The sequence below is a fragment of the Microcebus murinus genome, chromosome 27 (assembly GCF_040939455.1).
Source record: "Microcebus murinus isolate Inina chromosome 27, M.murinus_Inina_mat1.0, whole genome shotgun sequence".
Taxonomy (NCBI): Eukaryota; Metazoa; Chordata; class Mammalia; order Primates; family Cheirogaleidae; genus Microcebus; species Microcebus murinus.
Window position 1 is genome coordinate 7,704,606 of NC_134130.1, and position 27,473 is coordinate 7,732,078.

A 27,473-nucleotide genomic window follows, 5' to 3' on the forward strand; every position below is an offset into this window, starting at 1 on the left:
GGGATGGAGCAGAGTTTCCTGGGGAGCCGTGTTAGCTTCCTGGGGCTGCTGTGACAAAGTGACACAAATGGGGCAGCTTCAGAGGACAAGAATGTGTCCTCCTGTGGCTCTGGAGCCTGTAAGAGTGAGGTCAAGGTGTGGGCAGGGATGCGATCCCTCCACAGGCCCCAGGCGAGCGAGGGTCCTTCCCGCCTCCCCTGCGTGTGAGGCTCCAGGCATCCCTGGGCTTGTGGCTACATTGCTCCAGTCTCTGCCTCTGTTTCCACGTGGCCTATCCTCTGTGTCTCTGTCTGTCCTTCCTGTGAGGACGCCAGTCACTGCGTGAAGGCCTGCCATAACCCAGCGTGATGATCCCATTCCCAAATAAGGTCCCTTTTGCAGGTTCCAGGGGCAGGACGTGACCACATCACTTTAGAGGATATAGTCCACCCCTGAACAGGAGCATTCTAGCGGCAGGCACTGCCTAAGCGTACTTCTCCCAGATCCCCAGGCAGCGCCGAGTGTCTACCACAAACTCCTGGAAGTCTTCCGTGACCATCCACCTTCCCTGACCATCCCAGCCCCCTCCAGGAGGAGCCCAGCACATCCGCCTGCCTCAGTTTCCCTAGCTGTCATACAAGGCTACACCACCTTTGGGCGCCCAGGCACATGGGGCCTTGGTCAGTGCCAAGTGGAGAGCTGGTCAGCGAGGGTGTATGGACTGAAGCGGGAGGTGAGAAACACGGCCACACGGTCCTGGGAGGCAGGCGGCCACTTGTTGCCCCTCGGAGGGTCATCTGGAGGCTAGCATCTGCGCCCGACACTTTGCTGGCACCTTCTCAGAAAGGTGATGCCCGTTACATCTAATTTTGATGTGTTTGAGGCAAAATTCACACACCATAAAAGTATATTCACAGAGTTGTGCAACCACCACCTCTGTCTAATCCCAGAACATTCCATCACCCCAAAAGGAAGCCCTACCCCAATCAGCAGTCCCTCCCCAGCTCCTCCCCAGTTCCTGGCAACCATGAATCCATGTCCCATCTCTGTGGATCTGCCTGTTCTGGACATTTCATATAAATGGAACAGACACTGTGTGTCCTTCTGTGTCTGGCGTCTCTCACCAAGCATGATGTCCTCAAGGTCCCTTCATGCTGTGGCCTGTGTCAAAGCCTCATCCCTTTTTGTGGCTGAGTGGTACTCCAGCGTGTGGATGGACCACATTGTGGTTTTGGTGGCTATTTGGGCTTTTCCACCTTTTGGCAGTTGTGACTTGTGCTGTGTGCTCATGCGTGTCTGCATTCTTGCGTGGCTGTGAGCTCTTGTTCCTTTTGGACACTTGCCCACCTGGGAGTGGATCCACCCGGTGAAATGCTGCTTGTTTCCTCCCCTGAGGACCCGCCAGACGGGGGTCTGCACCGCACTTGTTATCGCTGCCTCTGCACGCAGCTGTCTGGGGTGTGAAGTGGCACCTTCCCTGACATGTCATTGGCCTTTGTGCATTTCTTCCCACTCACTCCTGTTGGGGCCCTGTTGTCCCCCCAAGTGGAGACAGGCAGTGACGGCTGTGGTGGCCAGGGGGTCTGTCCCAGACTTGGCTGCTGTCGAGGGCTCCCATGGGGGGGCCCTGTGGGGTTGGCAGAGGGCGTCGGGGTCCAGAATAGGGAGAGCCCTGGGGGTCCCTGCCTCTGCAGTCTCCACCAGAGGGTCAGGGTCTCCCATTTCCACTTGAGAGCTCTGGGCGTGTTCCCACCAGCCTGGGACCCCCGGCCCCTCAGGCCCAACCGTGGGCTTCCCGGGTACCTCGGGGCTGTTTCTTTCCTCTGCCAGCCTTACTGGCTGGCCCCATCCCAGATCCTGCCCTCAAGCTCAGGCTGGGGGGCATGGCCAGGCCCTCATCCCTCCCCTCCCATTGGAGAAGCCCCTTACAGTCTTGGCTTCATGGTCCATGACAGGCAGACGAGGGTCTCCTCTTTTCTACTCCGGTTATTCCCATCCCCTCTGGCCCTGGTTCCCACCCTGCACCCCCAGCACCTGGGGGTACGTCGGGAATGACCCCTGTGGCTACAGAGTTTGATGTCCAATCGGACGTCTGCTCCTGGGTCAGAGGGGCCAGTTCTGGCAAGGTCTCTGGTCCAAGTGATTGCACCAGCACGTGCAGACATTCAGTTTTCTGCCGGAGCCAAAGCATCCTCTCCCAGGGGCCCGGCCACAGGCTCCTGCGTGGCTGTGCCTGGGAGCATCCAGGCTTCAGGCCTGGAGGGGCTCAGGTTCTACCCTCTCCTCCGCTCCCCTCCCCAGCCCCAGGTCAGGGAGGCTGCAGGGCCAGCCCCACCCTCCGTCCAGCTCCCACAGCCAGACCCCACAGCCAGGGTGGGGCCTCGGTGCCCCTGGACCCCATAGGGCTCCAGGCCAGAGGGCACCCAGCTGGGGGCACAGCTCAGGTGAAGGCCCTCGGGGGAGCATGGGCGGGGGCTGGTGTTGAGCTGGGGGTTCAGGAGAGTCGGTCTGGCCTGAGGGGCTTTCAGGGGACATGGAGGACCCGGCCTGGCCTCACTTTCCTTGCGTGTGACTCAGGGGGTGTGGGGACACCAAGTGCAGTTGGGATCCCTGCCAGGCCCATGGGCCAGGGGCAGGTGGACCAGAACCCAGCACACTAGCAGGCTGGGGAAACTGAGGCCATGGCCACCTGGGCAGTCCGCCACATCCTAGGAGCCTTGAGGGAGCTGCCCCTGGCAGTTGGGGCACTGGCCAGTGGGTGCGTGTTGACAGCGGCTGTGGCTGCTACGCCCCGTACAGTAATTCTCCTCGCACTGCCAGTAATCGCCCTGACTTACCGGGCAGGCATCATTTCCTGAAAGTCAGCCCGGCCTGAGAGGAAGTAGGCGCAGCGGTGACTAAACCAACATGCAAATGCAGCCCGGCCCAGCGAGGCTGCCTCCGTCCGCCCCGACGGGCGAGATGCTGGAGCCGTGGCCGCTGCCATGAGGGACCCGCTCCCTGGCTGCTCTTCCAGGGGGACCCGGGGCCCTCCGCGCGCCACGACCATGTCCCAGCTGCGATTCTGGCTGCAGTTTGGGGCTCTCAACAAGGTAATGCCCCCAGCCTCTGGGGGTGGAGGGGCCCCCCACTGCCGCACCTGCCCCCACCGCCGCACCTGCCCCCACCCTGCCCCACTTCCTTTTCTGGCAGCCAGAGTTAATCTCTCGGAATGTTCTGAGGCAGAGATTTGGGGATTTGGGACTAGAGGGTTAATCTGTGGGAATGTTCTGAGGCAGAGAATGGGAATTGGGGACTAGAAGCTGGCGTGTGGGCAGGCCAGTGCAGGGAGGGAGGGGCTCAGAGTGAAAGGGGGGAGGGGCTGCTGTCTCCTCTGGAGAAATCCCAGGTGCGGAGGGAGAGTTTGGGCATCCAGGGAGTTCCTCACTGGTGGCATGGGGGGGTGTCTGTGGGAATTGCCTATGGCCGGGCCGAGTAGACATGGTTTGAGGCGGGCTCTGGGTGGACAGCACGGCCGTCCCTCCCACTGACTAGGACAAGTCCAGAGAGGACGTGTCTCCGTGGGAGGGACAGCAGCTTCTTTCTGGGGGTTGTTTTTGGGTTGGCCTCCTTGGGTAGGAGGGGGCGTGTCTGCTCTCTCTCTTGGTCCTGCCAGCTCTTGCCCTCCCCAGGGCTCCCTGGAACGCTGCAGGGACAGAACCACAGCAGGTGGCCCCAGGCCCTAGGGGCCCCAGACTGCTGGCGGCTATGTCCTCCCGGGTTGCAAGTGGGCAGGGTGCGTCAGCCCCGACCCTGTTCACCACCCACATGTGTGCGAGGCCTGGCAGGGGTGGAGCTCCGCCCCTCTGTCCCTGAAATGAGGCTGGCAGTCAGAGCCCCTGCTGCCGGTCACCCATCTGGGCATCCTGCTCCAGCTGGGGGCAGGAGGGGCGCCCAGCTAGGGACCGTAGTCACAGAGCCAGAGTGCTGCGAGTGCCTGCTTCTTTAACAGATACTGCCCTTTGGAACAGAGCTGGGATGACAGGTCTCCAGGGCAGAGTTCCGTGCACCCCACACCCAGCTTACCTGCTGTGCTTGTCTCTCCTGGCTCCTGCATTTGTCACAGCTGATAGTGACACGTCATTACTAAGTATTGAGGCCCACACTTGATTCAGGCTTCCTCAGTTTTCCTTCATCCCCTCTCCTGCCCCGGGGCCCATCCAGGACCCCACAGGAGACTCAGCTGACTCATCTCCTCGGGCCCCTCTGGGCTCTGATTCTTGCTCTGGGTGGCCCTGGCACCCTCAGAGGGCCTGTCTGGCATCCTTCACAGTTAGACGGGGGTGACGGGCTCTGGTAGGGGTGGCCCCTCATGCCCTCCTGTCCAGGATCTGTGTCCACAGTGTGGCCTGTCCCTGCTGCTGTTGGGGTGTGGGTTAGGCGTTCCTCCCCCCCACTGTGGGGACCCTTCCCCAGTCCCAGGTTGTACGCTGGGGAGGGGGTCGCTGTGTGTAGGCCATGTGGGGGTGGGGGCTCTGCTGTGGGGTCCCACCTGAGTTCTGGCAGGGCCCCCTGGGCTGCACTGGGGGGCCAGGGCACGGCTGCTCCCAGACATGGCTGGGAGGGATTTTAGCAAGATCGGGGGTGCCTCCACTTGGCTCTTGCAGGAGCAGGGCCTCTGCCCTGCCTCCTTCACACCACCTGTCCCAGAGCAGAGGACAGGAGGCCACTCCTTCCGCCCAGCCACCCTGGCCTCTCTCTGACCCCAGCTGCCCAGGAACAGGTGGGCGTGGGGCCTGAGGGGTCTGGGGCACTCACCATCACCCCCGGGGGCCCCTTCAGCTCTCCTGGCCCCCCCATGGAGGGGAGGGCTGGGCTTCAGCCCATAATGTTGGCCTTACGGGTCCTCTGCAGCCACATGGGCAGTGTCCAGAGGGCTGGGGGGGCTAGGCTAGGGGCTGCTGCCCCCCGCTGATCTGGGTCTAGGGGTTTGGGGGTGGGCTGGCCCCATTCTGCCTGAGTAGGGGTTGCACCGTATTGTGCCCTCAGGGACGTGTGTACCTCTGGACTTGGGCTCTTTTGTCTGCAAAACAGGCGGGTAGTGCAGACCCCCGAACCTGAGGGGCCGAGCAGGGTCTCTGGAGGGGGGCAGGTGCCCTTGGCGTCCGGTGTTTGATCCGGCCAGGCATGGGCAGGTGCTGGCTGGGGTTGGGCGGCGTGTGGAGGACGTGCTGACCCGGCCACCCTAGTGAGGGGCCACAGGTCCCACCACTGCGCCTGACTTTCTAACACACAGGTTACTAAATGGCACACGAGCTCCACAGGGCACAGTCTCCTTTAGGTGTCACCGCCTCTGCCAGAAGGGACAGGCCATCCTCCTAGGCCGCCCAGCTGCTCAGGGCCGTGGTGTTGGTGTCTCCAGGGTTGTCATCCCAGCCCCTGGGGCTGGTGTCTCTCAGTCTTTGCTTGTTTCTCCACTTTTTTTTAACGACTTTGCCAAGATGTGACGTACGAGCTTTGCAGTTCACTCATTCCGCATACAGCTGGGTGGTTTTCATGTAGTTGTGGCACGCAGCTGCCAGTCTCAGGACATCCGTCACCCCAGAGGAAGCTGTCCTTGTCCCCTCCCCGGCCCCTGGTGATGACTGATGTGTGGATTTGCCTGTTCTGGACGTTTCATATAAATGGAGACGCACAGTGTGTGTACTACTGTGTCTGGTGTCTCTCACTGAGCACGATGTCCTCAAGGTCCCTCCATGTTGTAGCCTGTGTCAGAGCCTTGTCCCTTTCATGGCTGAGTGACATTCCAGTGTGTGGGCGGGCCATGTTGTGTGTTGTCGGCCCATCAGGGGCCATCCCCTCACTGGGACTGTCCTCCAGGACTCCTCATACTTCGAGGATCTGTCCAATGCCTCCATCTTCTCCTCCTCGGTGGACTCCCTGTCGGACATCGTGGACACGCCCGACTTCCTGCCGGCTGACAGCCTCAGCCAGGTGCCCACCATCTGGGACGTGAGCACCCCCTCATCTGCCCACGACAAGGTCAGTGCCTCTGGGCCCCCGACTAGACAAGAGCCGGGCCAGGTCCTGTCCCCTGGTGGGGGACTCACAGGGGTCACCCAGGATCAGGATTCTCCCGCGGCGGTGGGGGAGGCTTGGGCTGTTCACTGACGTGGGTGAGGGGGTCAGTTGAGGGTCCCCTCATTTCTGTGCAGCCAGGAATATGTGGGGGCACCTCCCTGCAGCCCTGAGGGAGGGTCAGGCCCACAGGCCCCGTCCCTGCTGGGGAGATGAGTGCTTACCCAGGAGATGAACAGAAATCGATTTTGGATACTGCCTTTCTCCCCAGGCAGTCCTGTCTCCTGGCGACACTGGGCCATGTCTGGGGACATCTGGTGTTGTCACGACTAGGATGGGGGTGCTCCTAGCATGGGTGGGTGGAGGCCAGGGACGCTGCTCAGCACCTGCAGCACTCAGACCGACCCCCCACAGAGCCATCTGGTCCCAGTGTCCACCCTAAGAAAACACTGCATGGGACAGAGAGCAGAGGGCTGGCAGGGAGGGTGACTTGCTGACCAGAGCTGGAGGGGCAACACCGGCAGAGGCCCTGTGGCGGTTACCAGCCTGGGGGGCCGTGGCCAGGCACCCGAAGGGCTGTGGTTTGCCTCCGTGGAGCTCCTGGTGTGCAACATGGGCTGGCAAGGTCAACCCTAGGGGGGGTCACAGGGCACCGGGCCACCAGGTGCTTGGGCCCTGACTACAGCCCGTCCCCAGCACTGGGCAGTGCAGGCATCACTGTCCTGAGGGAGGCAGAGCTGGACACCAGGCCCAGGGCGACCCCACACCCAGCCAGGCCTTACAGGGTCCTCTCCCAGGAGAGAAGCATCTAGACTTGGGAAGCTGGAAGTTGGAGATGTGTCTGGGGCTGAGGGCCCTCCCCAGTGGATGCTGGTGGGCGCACCCCAGCAGGCCACTCCCTGGGGGCCCTCAGGAAAGGTCTGGCCCAGGCAGCAGGACACACAGCTGGGCCGTGGGGCCCGCAGTGGGGCAAGACGTGTCTAGAGTGCCCTGCGGCCTCAGTGGGCAGCTCGGGCACAAGGGGGTTCGGTGGGCTTTGCCGGCTCTCTCCCAGGGCCACGCCTTCCCGGCCACCCGCAGGTCCTCGGCAGGGCGTGAGGGAAGGGCCAGGCAGTGGACAGCACGAGGGCATCTGAAACCCAACGCCCCAGGGCCCCGCCAGCCTGGCCGGGAATGGTGACTCAGCCTTCCAGGAACCCTGCAGCTTCTGTTTGTTTGTGTTTTTGTTAATCTAAAAAAAAAGAAAGAGGAGCAGGGAATTGAGTGTAGGTTTCTAACCTTCCCTGCCCCACTTCCATTCTCCTTTACAATAACGCAGGCAGTGTTTCTAACCTTAGAAAACACAGGAGCCCTGAAAGTCAAGTTAATGGGCACATGACCAAATGCCCTGGGGACCCTGTGGCTCTCGGGGAAGACCCCGAAACTGGCCTGTGTGCTGGGTGGGCTCAGGAAATGAAATCCCCCAGTATCTGAGGACATTGGGGTCCCAGTGGGGGACCAGCTCTCAGAGCTATTTTCCTTTCTGTATTTTCCTATTAACATTTATTTGTGATGGGTCCTGTCACTGTTAATAAGCTTTATTTGCTAAAGAGCAGGTGCCTGGGCTGGACCCTGCCATCTCCCGGCCTCAGTGTTGTTGGGGTCTGGGTGGTGGACATGATGGTCCACATTCTCGCTGGCAAGCAGGTCCAAGGCCAGGTCACCCCTGGGGCATCTGGGGCTCCTGTCCCAGCCATCACAGGTTCTGCACGCTCAGCTAGTTCTGAGACCTCAGGGTAGGCCACGTCCCCCAGTGGTTCAGAGACTGGGACCAGAGGCCCAGCCATACCTGGTCGCCTAGCCTCGAGACAGCACCCCTTGGACAGCCCTCTGTCCCACCCCCTGTCCTGCCCTCCATCCTGTCCTCTGGCCCGCCCTCCATCCCACCTTCCATACTATTCTCTGGCCTGCCCTCTGTCCACCGCAGTGGGATCCGGCAGTGCCCTCTTCAGGATGGGCTGTGATCTGGGTGGTGTCCTCTGGTCCCTGTGTGAGGGGGCTCCACCCATAGGGGCAGGTAGTGAGGAGTTTCCCCTCGGCCCCCGCCCTGAGTGATGGGAACCAGCTGGGTGAGAGACTGGACCAAGCTCACCTACCCACCGAGACGGCCCCTCTGGCCTTTGTCTCCAGTTGCCCCTGGGTGGGGAGCTCTCAGCCCCCACGTCCCCCTGCTCCTGAGTGCCCCCTGCCTGCACATGGGGCTGCCACAGTAGGTCTCAGCCACCAGACCCTGTCATCAGCCTCCCCACCAGCTCTGGCGGGGCCAAGGCTGGGGCTGTCGTCCATTGGAATTAGCCAAGCACCTTCCTCAAGGCCAGCCCCGTACAGGCCAGGAGGGCAGCAGGAGGGAGGCCAGTGCCGGCCTGCAGGATCAAGCCAAGGCCCAAGGGGCTGCCCACCAGGGAGGCCGAGGGTGCACCAGGCCACCCCGGGAGGGCAGGAGTACACAGCCCAGGGCTGCAGGAGCCAGGGCAGGGGGACCCCTCTGGTGGCGGGACTGGTAGACTTGTCGACCATGGCCTGCCCTGTCCACCCTGGCCAACGTCCTGCTTCCCTCCAGTTGTTCCTGCCCAGCGGGCCATTTCCGGGCCTGGAGGACCCTGTGCCCTCCCTCCCCAGCACCCCGCTTCTTGTCAGCTACCAGGTGAGCTGGGCCCACCCCTCTTAGGGGACCTAGGGAGGGTCACATGCACAGGTACTTCCAGTGTGCCAGGCCCAGGGAGTGCCCATTCTACAGATGGGGAAACTGAGGCTGTGGGGAGCCCCTCCCTGCAGTGGAGCAGTCGGCACCATCTCCCACCACCAGGTCATCGGGCTGGGTGGTGCACCAGGGCTCTGCCCCGGGTAGGCTAGGCAGTGTGGTAACTGCGGGATTGGACGCTCTGCTGACCCTGCCGGGGCCTCAGTCGCAGAATCAGCCGGAGGAAGAGGACGAGGTGGAGGAGGATGAGGCGGAGGAGCTGGGCCACGCTGAGACCTACGCTGACTACGTGCCATCCAAGTGTGAGTGGCTCTCGCGGGCACCGAACCCCAACTGAAACCTCCTGCCTGCACCGCCCCACAGGGAGTGTTCGGTCCCCGGGCCCCTGAGGCTGCAGGGAGGGCAGGAGGGGCCAGTTCTATGGTCCACGCTTGTACAAAACCAGGAGTTCCCAGAGGCCTGTGATAGGAGCCTCAGCTTCCGAGTCAGGATTTTAGGGATCTGCTGCACCCCTGGCCATGCCCCCAAGATACTGGCTACACCCCTGGTCTACCTGGCAGCCCTGGCCACACCCATACCCACACCCCTGCCTCTCCAGCCAAGGTTGGGAAGCAGCACCCGGACCGTGTGGTGGAGACCAGCACCCTGTCCAGCGTCCCGCCCCCGGATATCACCTACACCCTGGCCCTACCCTCGGATAGTGGGGTGCTGTCTGCCCTGCAGCTGGAGGCCATCACCTACGCCTGCCAGGTGACTGGCACGCCCCGCCCCATCCTCTCCACGCCTCCTTGGGAGGCCCCTGGGGCGGGGCACAGGGCCATCAGCACCTCCAGGCCCTGACCACCGCCCTCTGCACTCCTGGCAGCAACACGAGGTCCTGCTCCCCAGCGGGCAGCGGGCGGGCTTCCTCATCGGCGATGGGGCTGGTGTGGGCAAGGGCCGCACGGTGGCTGGTGTCATCCTGGAGAACTACCTTCGAGGCAGGAAGAAGGCCCTGTGGTGAGCGCCCTGCCCTGGGGGGGCGGGAGGGGCAGGGGAGGTTTGGCCTGACGTCCTGGACCCCCAGGTTCAGCGTCTCCAACGACCTCAAGTACGACGCAGAGCGTGACCTGCGGGACATCGAGGCCCCCAGCATCCCGGTGCATGCGCTCAGCAAGGTGGGCGGCCTGTGCGGCTGGGCCAGCAGACTCCGTGGGCATATGGGGACCAAATGAGGAAACTGAGACCCCGGGAGGGCCAGGGCTTGGCTAGAGACTACACAAGCTGCCCCTAAATCCCTACAACTGCTCCTTGTGTCCCCAGATCAAATACGGCGACAACACTACCTCAGAGGGCGTCCTCTTCGCCACCTACTCCGCCCTGATTGGGGAGAGCCAGGCAGGCGGGCAGCACCGCACACGCCTCCGGCAGATCCTCGACTGGTGTGGGGAGGGCTTTGAAGGCGTTGTATCCTGCCGGGTGTTGCAGGGGTGGGGGTGGCAGGGTGGCAGGGGGCGGGCCAGAGCAGGGCCGGGATGGGGTGGGCAGAGGGCAGGGGGCCGTTCTTGAGCATCCCCCTAAGCCCTGCCGGATTCTGGCTAGAGGACCCTTGGGATTCAGGGATCCACCCAGGGGTGTCAGGGATACAGGCTCCCAGGGTCTCCCCACTGTGGCAGGAAATTTTATGTATGTGTGTATATATGAATGAACAAACAAAGGACAAGGTCTTGCTCTGTCGCCCAGGCTGGAGTGCAGTGGTGTCATTACACTCACTGCAGCCTCCAACTGTTGGCCTCAAGCGATCCTCCTGCCTCAGCCTCCCAAGCAGCTGGGACTGCAGGGGTGAGCCACCGCACCTGGCTGCAAAGCTTTTACATAACCACATCTTCTGTTCTACAAAACTGTAGAGAAACTGGAAAGCATGGGAAAGTGTCACCAAGAGCCCGTACCATGTCCCTTCCCAGGGGACCATCCGTGCCCCCGTGTTAGCTCTTTCTTGTTTCATTGCTCAGGGAGCATGGAGTATGTTCCGCCAGCAGAACCCACAAAGCACCCCCTCTTCAGTCTCCCTGCAGCCTCTCCCCTCCCCCAGGGGCTCCAGGTGGGAGCCGCCCACAGAGCCTGCCCTGAGTGTCTCTGCACAGCTGCCTGTAGAGGCCCTCCTGGGGCCCTGTCCTGGGTGCCGAGTCACCTGCTGTCCAGCAGAAGCAGGCTCTGGGACCTCTCCCCCTTGGAGCTCCCCGGGACCCCAAGCTCTCCACGGTAGAGTTGAGGGCAGAATAGCCTCACTCCATGGGATGGAGGCCTGTGTGCCATGGGGTCCACATACAGCGTTTGCGCCCTCATGCCCCAGTGCGGGCTCCCTGTGGAGTTTCTCTCCTGCTTTCCACACACATCCCTGCAGGCACTGCGCCGTCACTATGTGTCAGCGTCCACCCGCCTATGTTCCTGTTGTGGGGGCACGTTCAATCTGCAGCCCACCGGCTTATAAATATCCCCGGGCCAGGCTCAGATAAGAGGAGGGGCTTTGGCCCATGTTGTCCACTCTGCACGGGAGTGGCGGTCGTGCCTTTGCTGTTCCAGGAAGCACTTGAGTACAGAACAATTCAGATTTGTCAGAGGAAGGAACACAGGGTTGCTGGGGCGTCCTCTGCACCCAGTGGCACCTCTGTGCAACATCACACAGAAAATAACAACACTGGCCGGGCGCGGTGGCTCACTCCTGTAATCCTAGCACCCTGGGAGGCTGAGGCGGGCGGATCGCTCAAGGTCCAGAGTTTGAAACCAGCCTGAGAAAAAGCAAGACCCTGTCTCTACTAAAAATGTAAAGAAATTAATTGGCCAACTAAAAAATATATGGAAAAAATTAGCCAGGCATGGTAGCGCGTGCCTGTAGTCCCAGCTACTCAGGTTGCTGAGGCAGGAGGATCGATTGCTTGAGTCTAGGAGTTTGAGGTTGCTGTGAGCTAGGATGATGCCACAGCACTCTAGCCCGGGCGACAGAGTGAGACTCTGACTCAAAAAAAAGAAAGAAAGAAAATAACAACATTAAATCATGGCCTTGATGAGCTATGTGCTTGGCGGCAAATCCTGTGTTTAACTTGTATCCCTTTTCCCTCCATCAATCCTTTGCATGTGTGTGCTTTCCTGAAACTTGCTTTCTTCCTCCTCAAAATACTAAGGAGAGGGCCAGATGCATTGGGTTACGCCTCCTAGCACTCTGGGAGGCTGAAGCAGGAGGATCACTGGAACCCAAGAGTTGGAGGCTGCAGCGAGCTGTGATGATGCCACTGCACTCCAGCCTGGGTGACAGAGCGAGACCCTGTCTCTAAAAAAAAGCTATGGAGAATTTTTTCTTCAATATCACTTTTTAACCGTTTACACTTGCTTTTTTCTCAATTCCTTTATTCTACTCGGGATTTAAATTTTTTAAATACCCCAGATTTGGCCGGGCGCTGTGGCTCACGCCTGTAATCCTAGCTCTTGGGAGACCGAGGCGGGCGGATTGCTCAAGGTCAGGAGTTCAAAACCAGCCTGAGCAAGAGCGAGACCCCGTCTCTACTATAAACAGAAAGAAATTAATTGGCCAACTGATATATATATAAAAAAAATTAGCTGGGCATAGTGGTGCATGCCTGTAGTCCCAGCTACTCGGGAGGCTGAGGCAGAAGGATCACTCGAGCCCAGGAGTTTGAGGTTGCTGTGAGCTAGGCTGACGCCACGGCACTCACTCTAGCCTGGACAACAAAGTGAGACTCTGTCTCAAAAAAGAAAAAAAAAAAAAAAAATACCCCAGATTTTACAAAGCGCGGCAGTAGAATAAAAAACTGGAGTTTCTTTTCATACAAATTTATTTATTTGGATTTTTTTATATTTCAAATTATTGATACATTCAAAGAGTCATTTTAATCTCTGTAATTTTTGCTAACCGTGTCGAGTCACACTCGACATCCGAGTGCAAAGGGTTAATAAGGGATCACTGCAATGCAGATGTAGAATATGAAATGAAACAAAGATCCCAGGTACCCTTCACCCATCTCCCCCCCACAGGCCTTAAGGGGACAGTCAGGTGCTATCGAGGTCACGGAGACAGCCCACCCGTCCTCCCCAGGGGCCTGCTGGGCATGCACATCTGTGTCCGCAGGCCTCTGCAGTCTGCATGGAGCCGTGCCATGCCTCACAGAGTCTCCATCACTGAAGAGCATTTGCCCCCAACCAGGAATTGGGGTTCCCCATGGTCAGGGCCTGGACCCCTGGAGTTACTCACCATCCTTCCAGAACAGTCCTTAACCCATGCCCACCCCAGATCATCTTTGACGAGTGCCACAAAGCCAAGAACGCCAGCTCCACCAAGATGGGCAAGGCCGTGCTGGACCTGCAGAATAAGCTGCCCCTGGCCCGGGTGGTCTACGCCAGCGCCACAGGTGGAGGACCGTGGGGCGGAGCCTGGGCGGGCAGCCTGATCGCAGTTGGGCCATCCATTAGCGATGTCCACCTTGGTGCACGTCCTGCATGGGGTGCAGGGCCTTCTGTCTGCACCCTGCTACCCCTTGGGGGCTGGGACACTTCTTGGCGTGGTCCAAAGGTGGCTGGCTATCCCCAGGCCAGCGATACCTGGCCCGGGAGCATCAGGCCCCTTACGTGGCCCTCGGGTCATCCCGAGCTGACTGCTGACTGCTGCTTCCACACCCACACCCAGGTGCTTCTGAGCCTCGGAACATGATCTACATGAGCCGCCTGGGCATCTGGGGTGAGGGCACGCCCTTCCGGACCTTTGAGGACTTCCTGCACGCCATTGAGAAGAGGTGAGTACCCTTTGCCACCCAGGGTCTGGGCCAGTGGAGGTGTGTGTCCCCTCCATCTGCACCCTGAGGGGTGTTGAAATGAGTCACATCTTCCTCCTCTCAATGCTTCCTGTCCCTCTCAAGGAAACCAGTGCCTCCCCAAGTCCCATAGCTCTCTGCAGCCTTTCCCGCCCTGCCAGGCCTGGCTGGGATCTGTGGCCACAGGGCCTTTACACATGCCATCGCTGCCCTCTCTGCATCTGGCTCGCCCTCCAGTGTCAGCCCCTCCCTTGAGTCACTCCATCTGTCAGTGGGACCCAGTGCCTGGTGAGACCTGATAGGTGCTCAGGCAGCCTGTGTCCATCCTCAGGGGCGTGGGTGCCATGGAAATCGTGGCCATGGACATGAAAGTCAGCGGCATGTACATCGCGCGCCAGCTTAGCTTCTCCGGCGTCACCTTCCGCATCGAGGAGATCCCATTGCACCCAGACTTTGAGCGTGTCTACAACTGCTCGGCCTTGCTGGTGAGCCTGGCGTCCCTGTGGGCACAGGTAGTCAGGGCCTCTGACCCTGGGTCTCTCTCATGCTCAGATTTATGCCCCTGGCCTTACAGTGTTTTGTCCTTAAAGATGCTACAGGCATTTGTCAGGTGACAGAACCCCATCCTGCCATGGCCTCTGTCAGGCACCCAGCATCTTGATTCTGTTCCAAGTCGGGTTTTCACGTGACTGTGATTACATGGACTGTACCCCTACCTCCCCTTCCCGTGATTCCCGAGCATGTTGCTCCCAGACCACGGCCTGGGCTCGTGGATGCTTTCAGGGTGGACAATACTGTGTGGCCCGGCTGTTCCTCTGCATTTGGAAGGTCCCTATTTTCTCACCCTCACACCAGACAGTACCAGCCTGTGCATTAGATATTCTTTAGGTCAGACACCTGGGGTCTTCTCCAGCATGTGGACATTGGGGCCGATTATCCTCTGGGGAGGGGCCATCCTGGCCACTGCAGATGCTGAGCAGTATCTCCGGCCTCCACCCACCCCATGCCAGGAGCTCCTCACAATGTGACAACCAGATGTCCCCAGACATTTTCTGGAGTGACTGCTCACAGAAGGCAGACGCTGCAAAGGTTTCGTCTTTTTCTGGAAGAGCTATGCCCTGTCCTGCCCGTGCTCTGCGTCTGTGCCACTTCCACCACAGCTTGGCCAGCACTACATGTTTTGGTTTTTTAACATTTTCACCAGCATTACATGTTTTAGTTTTTAAGCGTTTTTGCTATACAGGTATAGGCAGTGCCTTCCCCATCCCCCCAGCCCCCAATTTCACCAGGCATGGGAGTCCTGTGCCAGGGACTGGCAGCAGGTGGGCCTGGGCTCTGGGCAGCTAGCCAGAGCAGTGGGCTCAGACAAGCGTGTCCTTGCAGTGGGCCGAGGCCCTGGGCGTGTTCCAGCAGGCGGCTGACTGGATTGGCCTGGAGTCACGCAAGTCCCTGTGGGGCCAGTTCTGGTCGGCCCACCAGCGCTTCTTCAAGTACCTGTGTATCGCCGCCAAGGTGGGTCGGCTGGTGGAGCTGGCTAAACAGGAGCTGGCTCAAAACAAGGTGAGTGGGTGGGTTCTTCGTGGGCTGAGGGTGGCATGGGCTGTACCCAGGTCCCTGATGTCCCCAGAGTGATGATAGGATCCGGGCCCTGGCATCTGCCTTACAATCCTACAAGCCTGCCCTTGGCCAGAGTATCGGGAACGCCAGAGCCCAGGCAGTGGCCACAGGGCATGCAGGCGGGCTGACCGTCCAGGGCCAGGAATTGGCCATTCCCCCTACCCTGTCCCTGTGTCTGGGTGGGCCAGTGGCCCCTTCTCGGGGAGAAGAGTGAGCACGTGGCACAGAGTGTTGAGGATGGTGGTCACCTGAGGTCCAGAAGCTTCCAGACCCATGGGCAGTGGCTACTGCAGGGCAGTGGCTCAGAACCCCCCTCCCGTCCCACAGTGCGTGGTCATCGGGCTGCAGTCCACAGGCGAGGCGCGGACCCGAGAGGTGCTGGGGGAGAACGATGGGCACTTGGACTGCTTCGTCTCGGCCGCCGAGTGAGTGTCTGGGGAGGACTGTGGCTGCGCCCAGGGCCACACTGCGACAGGGCAGGTGCTCCAAGGCTGCCCTCCAGCCAGGCCCCAGCCTCCCACCCCCACAGGGTTGAGTAGGGGAGCCTGGTGGGCTTTGCTCCAACGCCACCCTCAGCCCTTGCAGGCACGGCAGGTGCCGGCATGGGGTCTCCCAGGATCTCAGAGGTGGCTTCGGGGCACCTGAGCCATTTCAGCAAGGATTCCCACATTTCAGGGGCCAGCCTCCTGGCTCCCTGATGCACTGGCCTCTTCTGGGGTTGTATACACCCCCGCTCGCCTCAGGAGGGTCCCTCCTAGGTCCTGTTCAGTGCCCAGGGCTGCCCCAGAGCCTGGCATCACTTCACCAGGAAGCCCAGCTCCTCCCTTACCGCACCCCAAGCAGTCCTGGGAGCCCCCTTCCCTTGGAGGCAGTCAGCCAGGCTCCCATACCCCGCCTACCTCTCCGAGCCCTGCCACGGGACCCTGCGCCCAGGCCCAGCCCTGGACCCCCAGCAGGGCCCTAGGGGCTACAAACCCCCACGCCCTACAGAGCAAACCTGCACATGGCCTCCCTGCTGAGGCCTGGAGAATAAACTCCCCCGTAAGAGAATAAACTCCACTTCTCACTTTCAGAGGCGTCTTTCTGTCACTAATTCAGAAGCACTTTCCCTCAACCAAAAGGAAGCGGGACAGAGGAGTGGGCAGTAAACGAAAACGTAAGCGCCCCCACCCGCCCCCCACCCTGCACCTCCGCTTTTGCAGTACCGCCAGGCCAGTGGGCTGGTCACTCCCTGCTGCCCCCACCCCACAACCACTCTGGGATTCTGTCCCTGCTCAGGTCTGACCTTGCCAGATAGGCTCCTGGCTCCACTGCCAGTTCCAGGGTCTCTAGGGGGACCCAGTGGGCAGGGCCGGCCCCATTCCTGCCTCCCAAAGTCCCCTCCCTGTCCAGGAGCCCTCAGGGAAGAGTAAACCAGGACAGCCTGCTGGGCTGAGCGTCTGAGGGAGGGTATGCACAGGGTCCTGAGAGAGAAGCCTAAGTTGGTGGCCACTTCTAGACCTCACTGCCCCCACACACCCTGGCCAGGTGAGACAGACCCAGGCCAGGTCCTGGAAGCCTTTCTCCTGAAATTACCCCTGGTGCTGCAGGTGGGTAAAGCTCAGAGAGGCCAAATAACTCCCCTAGGGTCACACAGCCAGGCGTAAGGGTGCACAGCTAGGTCCTGCTTAGGGCTGTCCAGCTGTGGTCCCGATCACCCACTCGCACCGCCTCCTTTCCATTGCCAGGCCTCCAGGGCAGCCTGTGTGGTGGCAGCGTCACATACGGCCCCTGGACCACTGTCCCATCTAGGGGGTGGGCACGCCCTCTGGTGACATCGGTATCCCCAGTGATGCCTCGGTGCTGCCTCATGAGGTGTGGTGTGGCCTCCCCAAGGGCCCCAAGTAAAAACAGCCCCATCCCAGACTGGAAGGACATGGGACATGGGTTTGTTAAACTGCCTCTTGGGTCAGTTTAACAGAGGAAGACCCAGGGGAACAGCAGAAAGCCGCCTGCACAGCTATCCATCACGGTGGCATTTGCGCCAGATGGGCAGTTGCACATGGACGGGGTTTCCCCAGAAAGCCTCTTTCCCATTAGGGAGTCACAGCCGCCTTCCCCACTAGGACCTGCTGGCTTCTCTCTGCCCTGCTGCCTGGGCTCAGCCTGCTCCACCCGCTTCTCCGCCCCGCCCCACGCTGGCACTCGGTGATCCCAGCTCCTCCCCTGCAGGGCGGCCACGGGGACGTGGGGCCAAGGCCTCCAGGCTGGCATGCGAGGCATCAGGTGTGATCCGCATCAGCGATGACAGCAGCACCGAGTCAGATGCTGGCCTGGACAGCGACTTCAACTCTTCCCCAGAGTCCCTGGTGGACGATGACGTTGTCATTGTGGACACCATCGGGCTCCCCACAGACGACCGAGGTGTGAGCTCAGCCCGAGTCGGGCAGGTCACGGTCCAGCCCTCCCCACTCCCGGTGGCCATCCTCTGCCTCCTGGCGACTGACAGCCCAAGTGGAGACCTTCATGCAGTCAGGTCTGACCTCAGTGCTTTGCCCACTTGAGGGGCAGCTGCTGCTGTCATGCTCACCATACAGGTGGGGAAACTGAGGCTCCGAGAGGAGAGGTCAGGGCTTCACTGCTGGCCAGAAGCAGAGCCGGGCAGTCACACCCTGACCTGGACTGAGGAGGAGGCTCAGTCTCACTCCCAGCTGGTCTCAGGGGGTCCCATGGACTTGGTAGCCCCTCGGGCTGAGCCAGCCAATCCTTACGGGACTGTCAGGCCCTGACACCCCTTGGGGTCCCCCAGGGCCCCTGTGCCTGTCGCAGAGGGACCTGCACGGCCCAGGCGTCCTGGAGCGGGTTGAGCGGCTGAAGCAGGACCTGCTGGCCAAGGTGCGGCTGCTGGGCCGGGATCTGCCACACAACACGCTGGACAAACTCATCGACGGCCTGGGCGGCCCGGCGCAGGTGGCCGAGGTGAGGGGCGGGGCCGGAGAGTGTAACGGAGTGGGCGGGGCCCACGGAGTGTAGATGGGATGGGCGGGGCCTCACCTGGTTGTGGGCGGCTCTGGCGGCCCCTGCTGGTCACACGGCGTCACCGCGCCCCCGCCCCCTTCAAGGAGAGAAGCAGGGCCTGGGCACCTGTGTCCCGTCTTCAGCTAGTCCCAAGAGGCTGGGGCTGCCCATCGTGGGCATCTGTCCCCCAGCCCTGCCAAGCCCCCAGATTCGCCCAGACTCGTCCCAGGGGTGCCCAGGGCCAGGACTCCCAGCGTTCTTCCCGGCCCGCTTCCCATCTCCGCTCGCTCTATCTTCCTCCGGGGGTCTTCCTGGGGCTGCCTCAGGCCCACTTGGGTACCAGGTGACCAATAATGAAAATTAGACTTTAGCCCTTGTGCAGATCCCTGCGCGGCCGTCTAGCACCAAGTCAGAGGCTGCGTCCTGGCCACAGATGTGGGAGTCTCAGGGTTCACGGTGGGGAGATGGGGGAGTCTGAGCCACGGGTGCCCAGGCCCCTGTCCCACACTGCTGACAGCCTGTCCCTTCGCTCACGGCCGTTGCCACAGATGACCGGCAGGAAGGGCCGCATCGTGTCCAGGCCAGACGGGACGGTGGCCTTTGAGTCTCGAGCGGAGCAGGGCCTGTCCATCGACCATGTGAATCTCAGGGAGAAGCAGCGCTTCATGAGTGGCGAGAAGGTGTGGGGACTGGGAGGTCCGGAGCCCCGCTGTGCGCCCTGTGTGGGATGGGAGGAGTCACAGAGGGCCCCAGAGGCAGCCAGGGACTGCAGGCATCCCAGTCCCAGTCGTCAGCGAGTACGTGTGTGTGCAAGCCTCTCTGGACTCCCTTGTCGCCCCTCGTGACACAGAGCTGGGAGCTGGCAGGGCAGCACAGGGCCTGCGCACCAACCCTGTCCCTGCCTGCTCCCGTCCCCCCAGCTCGTGGCCATCATCTCGGAGGCCTCCAGCTCGGGCGTGTCCCTCCAAGCCGACCGCCGCGTGCAGAACCAGCGGCGCCGTGTGCACATAACGCTGGAGCTGCCCTGGAGCGCAGACCGGGCCATCCAGCAGTTCGGTGAGGCCGTCCCACCAGCGCAGCCCGGCCCCACCAGCCCGGCTCCAGGCTGGCCCCACCGCACCCCACTAGCCCCACCCCTGGGGCAGGCCCTGAGAGCCCCCTTCTCTCTCCAGGTCGTACCCACCGCTCCAACCAGGTCTCAGCGCCCGAATATATCTTCCTCATCTCCGAGCTGGCTGGGGAGCGCCGGTTTGCCTCCATCGTGGCCAAGCGCCTCGAGAGCCTGGTGAGCCGAGTGGGCAGGTGGGTGGGGTGGGCCAGAAAGGCCCCCTAATGCCTGGAAAGGCCCAAGACCTGGAGATGGCATGCTAATGGCCTCCCCCACCTGCAGGGTGCCCTGACCCACGGAGACCGCCGGGCCACTGAGTCTAGAGACCTGAGCAAGTACAATTTTGAGAACAAGGTATGGGGCAGGGCGGTGGTACCTGGGAAGGCCAGCCTCGGACTTGGGCAGCTGCCCCTCACTCACAACCCCCTGCTCCCCAGTACGGCATCCGGGCCCTCCACTGTGTCCTCACCACCATCCTGAGCCAGACGGAGAACAAGGTGCCCTTGCCTCGGGACTACCCAGGGGGAGTCGCTGCCTTCTTCCAGGGTGAGTTGGGGGATGAGTTGGGGCCAGGCCGGGTCTTCCTGGCAGAGATGGGGTTGTAGGGGTGTTGTGGGCAGGGCAGCAGGTTGCAGAGCAGTTGGGGGGGCTGGGCTTTACAGGCTGGTTTTGTTTTGAGAGACCCTCCCCACATGTTCATGGAAGGGGCAAAGGGAGCCAGCGTGGCGCCCCGAGCAGCCCAGTGGGTGTCCAGAGGAGCTGAAGGGCAAGGGGTCTGGGTTTTCTCCCAAAAAGGTGCTGTTATCTTAACTCCCGTAAGTCACAGGGAAGGAGGGAAAGGAGGCTCAGTTCACTGTCTGGGCCGCTGGCTGTTAAGGCTCCCACCCCCCCCCCCCAGAAGCTGCTAGTCTGGGGTTCAAGCATCACAGCCCCCTCTGGAGCCCCCAGTGGAGGTTCCACACCCTGGTGCAGAGCCAGGGGCTGGGAGGGAGGGCAGGGGGGAGGACTGCATGTGAGGTCCCCCTTCCCGCAGACATGAAGCAGGGCCTGCTGTCGGTCGGCATCGGCGGGCGGGAGTCCCGGTCAGGCTGCCTGGACGTAGAGAAGGGTGAGTCCCTCTCGTGCTGAGGCACAGAGGCGCCTGCCGATGGTGTGACCATTCACTATTGGGACCGGGCTGGGGGCTCCTGGCGTGGCGTGGCCTGATGTGTTGTCTTCTCCCCCCAGACTGCTCCATTACCAAGTTCCTGAACCGCATCCTGGGGCTGGAGGTGCACAAGCAGAACGCACTGTTCCAGTACTTCTCTGACACTTTTGACCATCTCATCGAGGCAGACAAGAAGGAGGGCAAATACGACATGGGAATTTTGGGTGAGCCCACACAGCCATGGGTGGGAGGGGAAGCACCCAGGAAGCAGCCGAGGCTGGGAGGCTGGCACTGGGGCAGGCTCTCTTGTGACTGGAACAGCTGCCCTGAGCGTCACTGCTGGGGTGTACCCCAGCCCACAAAATCGAGATGGGGCCGGGCGCGGTGGCTCACACCTGTAATCCTAGCTCTCTGGGAGGCCGAGGCGGGCGGATTGCTAGAAGTCAGGAGTTCGAAACCAGCCTGAGCAAGAGCGAGACCCCATCTCTACTATAAATAGAAAGAAACTAATTGGCCAACTAATATATATAGAAAAAATTAGCCGGGCATGGTGGCGCATGCCTGTAGTCCCAGCTACTTGGGAGGCTGAGGCAGCAGGATTGCTTGAGCCCAGGAGTTTGAGGTTGCTGTGAGCTAGACTGACGCCACGGCACTCACTCTAGCCTAGGCAACAAAGCGAGACTCTGTCTCAAAAAAAAAAAAAAAAAAAAATCGAGATGGTCCCTCACCAAGCCCAGAACCTGGAATGTACCAAGCCACACCCAGGCCGGCCCACCCCATCCACAAGTACCTGCCACACACCCAGGGAGGGAGGAGCTCCTGCCGTGCCCCGCCCCCAGGTTCCCACCACACTCACCACCGCCTCCCCCCAGACCTGGCTCCTGGCATTGACGAGATCTACGAGGAGAGCCAGCAGGTGTTCCTGGCCCCTGGGCACCCGCAGGACGGGCAGGTGGTCTTTTACAAGGTGAGCAGCAAGCCCCCCCACCCTCAGCCCCCACCCCAGGGCCCAAGACGCTAATGCCCTGACGTGCCATGGCAGATCAGCGTGGACAGAGGCCTGAAGTGGGAGGAGGCATTCGCCAAGTCACTGGAGCTGACCGGTCCCTATGATGGCTTCTACCTCTCGTACAAGGTGGGTGGCTGTCTGTGATCCCACAGTGCCTGGGCCTCTGCACTCGAGGCAGGGCCAGAGGCGTGGTGAGGGAGTCAGTCCTGCCATGCTACCCCTGGAGTCTCCACTTGTAGGGACGGGGGGGAGCCAACAAGTTCGGGGGGACTACGGGGACAACTGACCTCACCTGGCCCCTTCCCCAGGTTCGAGGCAATAAGCCCAGCTGCCTCTTGGCTGAGCAGAACCGCGGCAAGCACTTTACCGTGTACAAGCCCAACATTGGCCGGCAGAGCCAGCTGGAGACCTTGGACAGCCTGTGCCGCAAGTTCCACCGGGTAGGGGCTGGGGCGGCCGGGTGGGGCAGACCTCCTGGGACTGTGGCCTCCGGCTCTGGGCCTCCAGCCCTCCCCTCCCTGCAGGGCCAGAGCCCAGCTCACCAGTTTCCCAGTTGTGCACCCTCTGGCCAGAGGCCACCACAGGGAGTGGTGGCCATGCCGAGCCTGACGGGGCCTTGTGTCCCCAGGTTACTGCGGAGGCAGCCAAGGAGCACTGGGAGAGTAACTACGTCTTGTCGCTCACGCACTGCAGCCACACCGCGTGGTGAGGGCCGCACGGCATCTGGGGCACCCTGGGAGGAAGGCACCTGGGCACGGGGGTGCATGGGGGAGCAGGGGCCCTAGGACCCGTCTGAGCTGCCTGTCTGACCCTCGCAGGAACCGGCACTGCCGGCTGGTACAGGAGGGCAAGGACTGTGTGCAGGGCCTGCGGCTGCGGCACCACTACATGCTGTGCGGGGCGCTGCTGCACGTGTGGGGCCGCATTGCCGCCGTCATGGCCGACGTCAGCAGCAGCAGCTACCTGCAGATCGTGCGTCTCAAGACCAAGGACAAGAAGAAGCAAGTGGGTGAGTGGGCTGTGGAGGGGGTGTGCCAGGCACCCCAGGGCACAACCTGACCCCTGACCCCATGTCGGCCCTGTCCCCGCCCCCAGGCATTAAGATCCCCGAGGGCTGCGTGCACCGTGTGCTGCAGGAGCTGCAGTTGATGGATGCCGACGTCAAGCGCAAGGTGCGGGGCCAGGGCTTCCCTGCGCCACCCAACCTGTGTCCACTTGCGCTGTCCTGTGGGCCAGGCGAGGTCCTGGACCTCACCTACAGCCCACCCGCCGAGGCCTTCCCACCTCCCTCACACTTCGCCTTTCCCCCGCCTCTGACCTTGGACCCCAGTCCTGGGCTGTTGCTGGGCACCCCCGATGGCCCTGCCGACCCTGCAGCTCTAGCGCACCAGAGCTGCGACATCAACTTCAAGGAGGTGCTGGAGGACATGCTTCGCTCCCTGAATGCCGGCCAGCCTGCCGAGGCCCAGGGCCCGCTGGGAGACGCTGCTGGCGTGGCCGGGGCTGGGGGCCCCGAACGGCGGAGCGTCATCCAGTTCAGCCCACCTTTCCCGGGCTCCTAGGCTGGGCGTCCTCTCCAGACTTACCTTTATTTATCTGTAATGTGCCCACCTCCCAGGGACAGTTCTCTACTACCATGGCCAGCAGGGCCAAGGCCCCCTGACAACTGCTCAGAGCCCGAGGCCTCGCTGCAGTGCCTTCCCTGCCCAGACCGGCCCTGGAAGGTCTGGTGGGGCCGATGTGTAGATGCTGCCGGCCCCGGGCCCTCATGCCCTGCCTGGGGATCGCTGCTGTGTGCTGGCCCCACTCAGGATGCCTAGGGGGCCAGGGCCCCAAGGCAGGGACTGGGGGCTGGGCCCTCTCTGTGCCTCTCCTTTCTGCCCCCCAGGAATGGGCAGGGGGCTCTGGGCCCCAGCTCTATTCCACCCACCTACAAGGGATGGCCAGGCCCCAGCCTCTGAAATCCATAACTGGGTGGTCCCAAGAGCTAGAAACTCAGGAAACCCCAGGTGCTCAGGGCCCCACCTTCTGGGGGGCCTCTGTGGGGCAGACCCCCATTAATATATGCAATTCCTCCTCCCCCACCCCCCTCTCTGCTCCCTAAATTATTGCCTGTTCACCTCTCCAGGTCTTCGGAATCTGCCAGAGGAGCTGGTGGGGTGGGCAGCCCTTTGGTTTCTACGTGTATTTATAATGAATTCTAATGTGTATATATATGTAAAGAGATCTTTTTTAAATATATGTGCCTTTTACCTACTTCCCACATTGTCTGCTTCTCTGGCCTGCTTGGGGGAACAGGAAGGGTGGGGACCGAAGCCTGTGGAGCTCCCCCTACAGGTTCTCTTGTTACAAGGGCTCATTGCAGCCCACGCAGTGGCTCTCGCCTGTAATCCTAGCACTCTGGAAGGCCCAGGCGGGAGGATTGCTTGAGCTCAGGAATTCGAGACCAGCCTGAGCAAGAGCAAGACCCTGTCTCTACTAAAAATAGAAATTGGCCAACTAAAAATATAGAGAAAAAATTAGCCGGGCATGGTAGCGCATGCCTGTAATCCCAGCTACTCAGGAGACTGAGGCAGAGGGATTGCTTGAGCCCTGGAGTTTGAGGTTGCCATAAGGTAGGCTGACACCACGGCACTCCAGCCCAGGCGACAGAGCGAGACTATCTCAAGAAAAAAAAAAAGAGCTCATTGCCTCCCCTACCAGGCTCCGTGGGGATGAGGTGAGGGCTCCAGGCTGGGGGAGACAGACCCCACCCTACTCTAGTGTCTGGGCAGCCATCTATGAATTGTCCATGCCAGGGCCTAGGACCCTCGTGCTGGCACTCTGGGACCAACTCTATAGACGCACACCCCTTGGCAGGCTTGTCGGCTCCTTCCTGCTGCAGGCGGGGAGCCTGTGCCCTTCCAAGATGGACTCTGGAGAAGCCACCCCAGCCTGCTCTGCGTCCACAGTCCACACACTCTGGGCCTAACCTTGTCCACACCACCAGGCCAGGCCGTGGAGCAGCCTCCCTCAACCTGTGCTTCCATCCCCTGGGGAGGACAGAGGCCCTGCAAGCCCCAAATAGCTGCTAGCTGCTGCCTCCCTACCTCCAGGGAGGTAAGTAAGGCCCTGGGCCAGGAAGAGTAACCACTGGAGAATTATCTCCTCTAGGAATCAGCCCTGCCCACACCCCCAGCAGCCCTGGCCCAGAGGGTGGGGCTGTGGGGATTAGGAGCCTTAGCCCCAGCCCAGACAGCGCAGATTAGCTCCAGGGCCAGGTGCAGCCCTCTCAACCCCCAAGGGAATGCACCCCCATCCCTCCCTGCACCAGCGAGACCTGGGGCAAAAGGGCTGTCCCCAGACAGGATGACCAAGTAGGCCCATTTCTTTGTTTTATTCTCACAAGGCAGCCAAGAGAGGGGCACCGAGCGAGCCCAGCGGGGCTACGGGACCTTCCTCCGGCGGTTGCACGCCGGGTTCTCGGGTCTGCCCCACCCTCAGTAGGTTTATAGGCAGACCGTCATGGGTGCCGGGTGGAAGGTTCCGGGGGCGCAGGCAGGGGGCTCGGGTGGGGGCACGCACTTGTGGAGCTAGAGATAGCAGGTCAGGTCCTTCTCTATCACCTGTTGGAAAGGAGCGGGTTAGGATCAGCTTCTCCCCTCACCCCACCCCACCCCGGAGGGCTCCCCAAAGATGCACCTACCAGGGGCTCCTCCATGGGACCATACCGCTTCACCACGCAGCCGTTCTTGTCAATGAGGAACTGTAGGAGGGACAGCATTGGTCCCCTGGAATGGGGGAGACCTGGCAAGGGGCTGGGGCTGCCCTCCCCGCCTGCTGCCCTTGGGGCCCCTGTGCTGTGGCTGAGGGGCACCCGGTGGCACCCTGAGACTCATTCTGGAGCTGGCCTGCTCGTAGCCCTGGCCCCTTTCTCTCCCCCACCCCCAAACACAACCCCCATACCTTGGTGAAGTTCCACTTGATGGCACTACAAAAAAAAAAAACCGCAAAGATGTCAGGAACCCCCGAAAGCTGCCCCCACACCCCTACCCCAGGAGGGTCACTCACTTTCCCAGGATGCCCCTGCCCTTGGGCTGGACTTTCATCCACTTCCACAGCGGGTGGGCGTCATCCCCGTTCACACAGATCTTGCTGTACATATCGAATTTGACGTTATAGCCGGCAGCGAACTCTTTGATCTCTGCGTTAGATCCTGGCTCCTGCGGTGCCCACAGGTGTGCACGTGAGTGGGAAGGGGCCTGCACACCCACTCAGAGACCCTCTCCTCCCTGTCCCCTCCTTCACCCGCCCTGGCCTTGCGGGGACCACACACCTGCCTCCCAAACTGGTTGCAGGGGAAGGCCAGGATCCGTAAACCGCACTCAGCGTATCGGGCGTGCAGGTCGACGAGCTGAGTATAGTTTACGTCGGTTTTGCCTCATTGCGAGGCCACGTTGGTGACGATGCACACGTAGCCCCTGCAGGAGGTCCAGTGGTAAGCGGAGGTCAAGGTTAGGGTTAGTCCCCTCCCAGCCCCGACCCTGCACATCCGCTGACTGGGCGGGAACCCACCGGTACTTGTCCAGGCAAACCATGTTCCCATCGATGTCCTTGGCTGCAAACTCGTGCAAGGAGCGCGCACAGCGCCAGTCGTCGCGGGAGGCGCACTGCAAGGCAAGGGACGAGCAGCGGAGCTCAGGGGGGCAGCCCGCGGCCACCGGGCCCACTCACCAGCCCGGGGACCCCAGGTGAGAAAGTGATGCTGGGCGGGTCAGCGCCAAGGAAGCCAGGGCCCTGGGGCTCATAAAAGGGGACTGCTCTGTGCATGCCCCCCGGCGCCTCTGGGCCCATTTTACCGGAGACCTTGAGGCGGGGAGAACTCGGGACCCTGAGAGGTGCTATAGCGGGTGTGGGGGCCCCGCGCGCACCGGGTCCTGGCACTTTGCCGTGGAGATGGCCCGCCTCGGGCTGCGAGGACAGGGCTCCTTCCGCCGGCGGCGCGGTCTCTTGCGCAGGCACGCCGGGGCCTTCCGCCGCCGAGGGCCTCGGCGCTGCCGGCCGCCCGGGCTGTGGGGCTGCTGCCTGCGGCGCCCCGGGGAGCCCGCGCCCGCGCGGCCCATGCCCGCCCCTCTTCGCCTTGCCTGGGCCCACGGAGGCCGCACTCCGGGACAAAAGGCCCGTAGTCAGGGCGCCGGGGACTGGCGACTGTGACGCCACCTCTGTGGGCCCCGGGGGCGGGGGCGGAGCAGCGCCGCCCGGGGAGCGTGACCCGGGGTTTTCAGCCCTTAGTGCACCCTGACTCACCCCCCAAGCTAGGGCGCCCACCCCGCTGTTCCGGCACAGTAGTCCCAGCTTGGCCCGGGGACACCCAGCCGGGCCCCCAACGTCCCAGTGCCCTGCCCCCGCCGTCCGGGACACTGCGCCCCGACCCCCGCCGCCCGGACTCTGCCCCCGGCCGGGGCCCCGACCCCAGGCCACTGGACATTAGCCCCGACCGGGCCCCGACCCTCGTCCCCTGGACATTGCCCCGCCCGGGCCCCGACCCCCACGCCGACCCCAGCCCGCTCGCCGACACCGCCCCAAGCGCGGTCACCGCCTCTGCCGAGGCCGCGGCGGGTGGGGGTAGGGGTGGGGGAGGGGGCGATGCGGCCGGACGCCCCCCGCCAAGGTCACGGCGGCCCGAGGGCTCTGCGCGCCTCTGGGCGGGGCAGGGTCGCGCGCCAGGCTCAACGGCCCCTGGCCCAACCCGGGGCGCAGCGCCCACTCACCATGGTGCCGCCCAGGCCGGGTGCTGCCAGGGCCCCGCACAGCAGGGCCGGCTTCAGCAGGCGGTACAGACGGCTGAAGCTCATAGCGGCGGCGGGGCCTGCGGGAGCCAGCGGCTCCTCCCCTCGCCGAGCCGACCAATGTACACGCGCCGGCGTGCAGTGCCTCCCCGCCCTCGGCCACGCCCACCAACGCTCCCATTGGTCTGCCGTGGACGCGCGCTGACTTCAGCCAATGGGAGGGCGGGAGGGGGCCGGGGCGGGGCCGGA

General features: G+C 62.1%; 2 protein-coding genes across 3 annotated transcripts in view; one reads left to right on the forward strand and one right to left on the reverse strand.

Moving 5' to 3' along the window:
• The window catches only part of SBNO2 (strawberry notch homolog 2), a 48,208-nt gene extending 24,493 nt beyond the window's left edge, over nt 1–23,715 (forward strand). Inside the window, exons 5-32 of the mRNA XM_012745741.3 lie at nt 5,839–6,000; nt 8,636–8,719; nt 8,982–9,078; nt 9,375–9,526; nt 9,642–9,775; nt 9,843–9,933; nt 10,079–10,222; nt 13,062–13,179; nt 13,455–13,560; nt 13,910–14,063; nt 14,962–15,138; nt 15,523–15,620; nt 16,269–16,351; nt 17,407–17,598; nt 17,984–18,153; nt 18,741–18,872; nt 19,113–19,248; nt 19,365–19,477; nt 19,583–19,654; nt 19,738–19,846; nt 20,334–20,408; nt 20,528–20,671; nt 21,320–21,414; nt 21,490–21,582; nt 21,765–21,896; nt 22,085–22,161; nt 22,275–22,465; nt 22,552–23,715. Of these exons, the coding sequence (XP_012601195.1) occupies nt 5,839–6,000; nt 8,636–8,719; nt 8,982–9,078; nt 9,375–9,526; nt 9,642–9,775; nt 9,843–9,933; nt 10,079–10,222; nt 13,062–13,179; nt 13,455–13,560; nt 13,910–14,063; nt 14,962–15,138; nt 15,523–15,620; nt 16,269–16,351; nt 17,407–17,598; nt 17,984–18,153; nt 18,741–18,872; nt 19,113–19,248; nt 19,365–19,477; nt 19,583–19,654; nt 19,738–19,846; nt 20,334–20,408; nt 20,528–20,671; nt 21,320–21,414; nt 21,490–21,582; nt 21,765–21,896; nt 22,085–22,161; nt 22,275–22,465; nt 22,552–23,018 (3,798 nt within the window). The 3' untranslated portion in view covers nt 23,019–23,715. The remainder of the gene's footprint in view (nt 1–5,838; nt 6,001–8,635; nt 8,720–8,981; nt 9,079–9,374; nt 9,527–9,641; nt 9,776–9,842; nt 9,934–10,078; nt 10,223–13,061; nt 13,180–13,454; nt 13,561–13,909; nt 14,064–14,961; nt 15,139–15,522; nt 15,621–16,268; nt 16,352–17,406; nt 17,599–17,983; nt 18,154–18,740; nt 18,873–19,112; nt 19,249–19,364; nt 19,478–19,582; nt 19,655–19,737; nt 19,847–20,333; nt 20,409–20,527; nt 20,672–21,319; nt 21,415–21,489; nt 21,583–21,764; nt 21,897–22,084; nt 22,162–22,274; nt 22,466–22,551) is intronic.
• Nucleotides 23,716–24,817: 1,102 nt separating this feature from the next.
• GPX4 (glutathione peroxidase 4) lies at nt 24,818–27,385 on the reverse strand. 2 transcript variants are annotated; one of them, XM_012745747.2, is made up of 7 exons: nt 27,207–27,385; nt 26,011–26,105; nt 25,772–25,916; nt 25,507–25,658; nt 25,402–25,426; nt 25,142–25,201; nt 24,818–25,061 (listed from the first exon to the last, which is right to left on the reverse strand). In XM_012745747.2, exons 1-7 carry the CDS (start codon nt 27,288–27,290, stop codon nt 25,029–25,031), a joined length of 594 nt encoding a protein of 197 aa, XP_012601201.1. In that variant the 5' UTR covers nt 27,291–27,385; the 3' UTR covers nt 24,818–25,028. The 2 variants fall into 2 exon arrangements, with proteins under 2 accessions (XP_012601201.1, XP_012601200.1); XM_012745746.3 differs by lacking the exon at nt 27,207–27,385 and adding an exon at nt 26,367–26,603.
• Nucleotides 27,386–27,473: the final 88 nt, after the last annotated feature.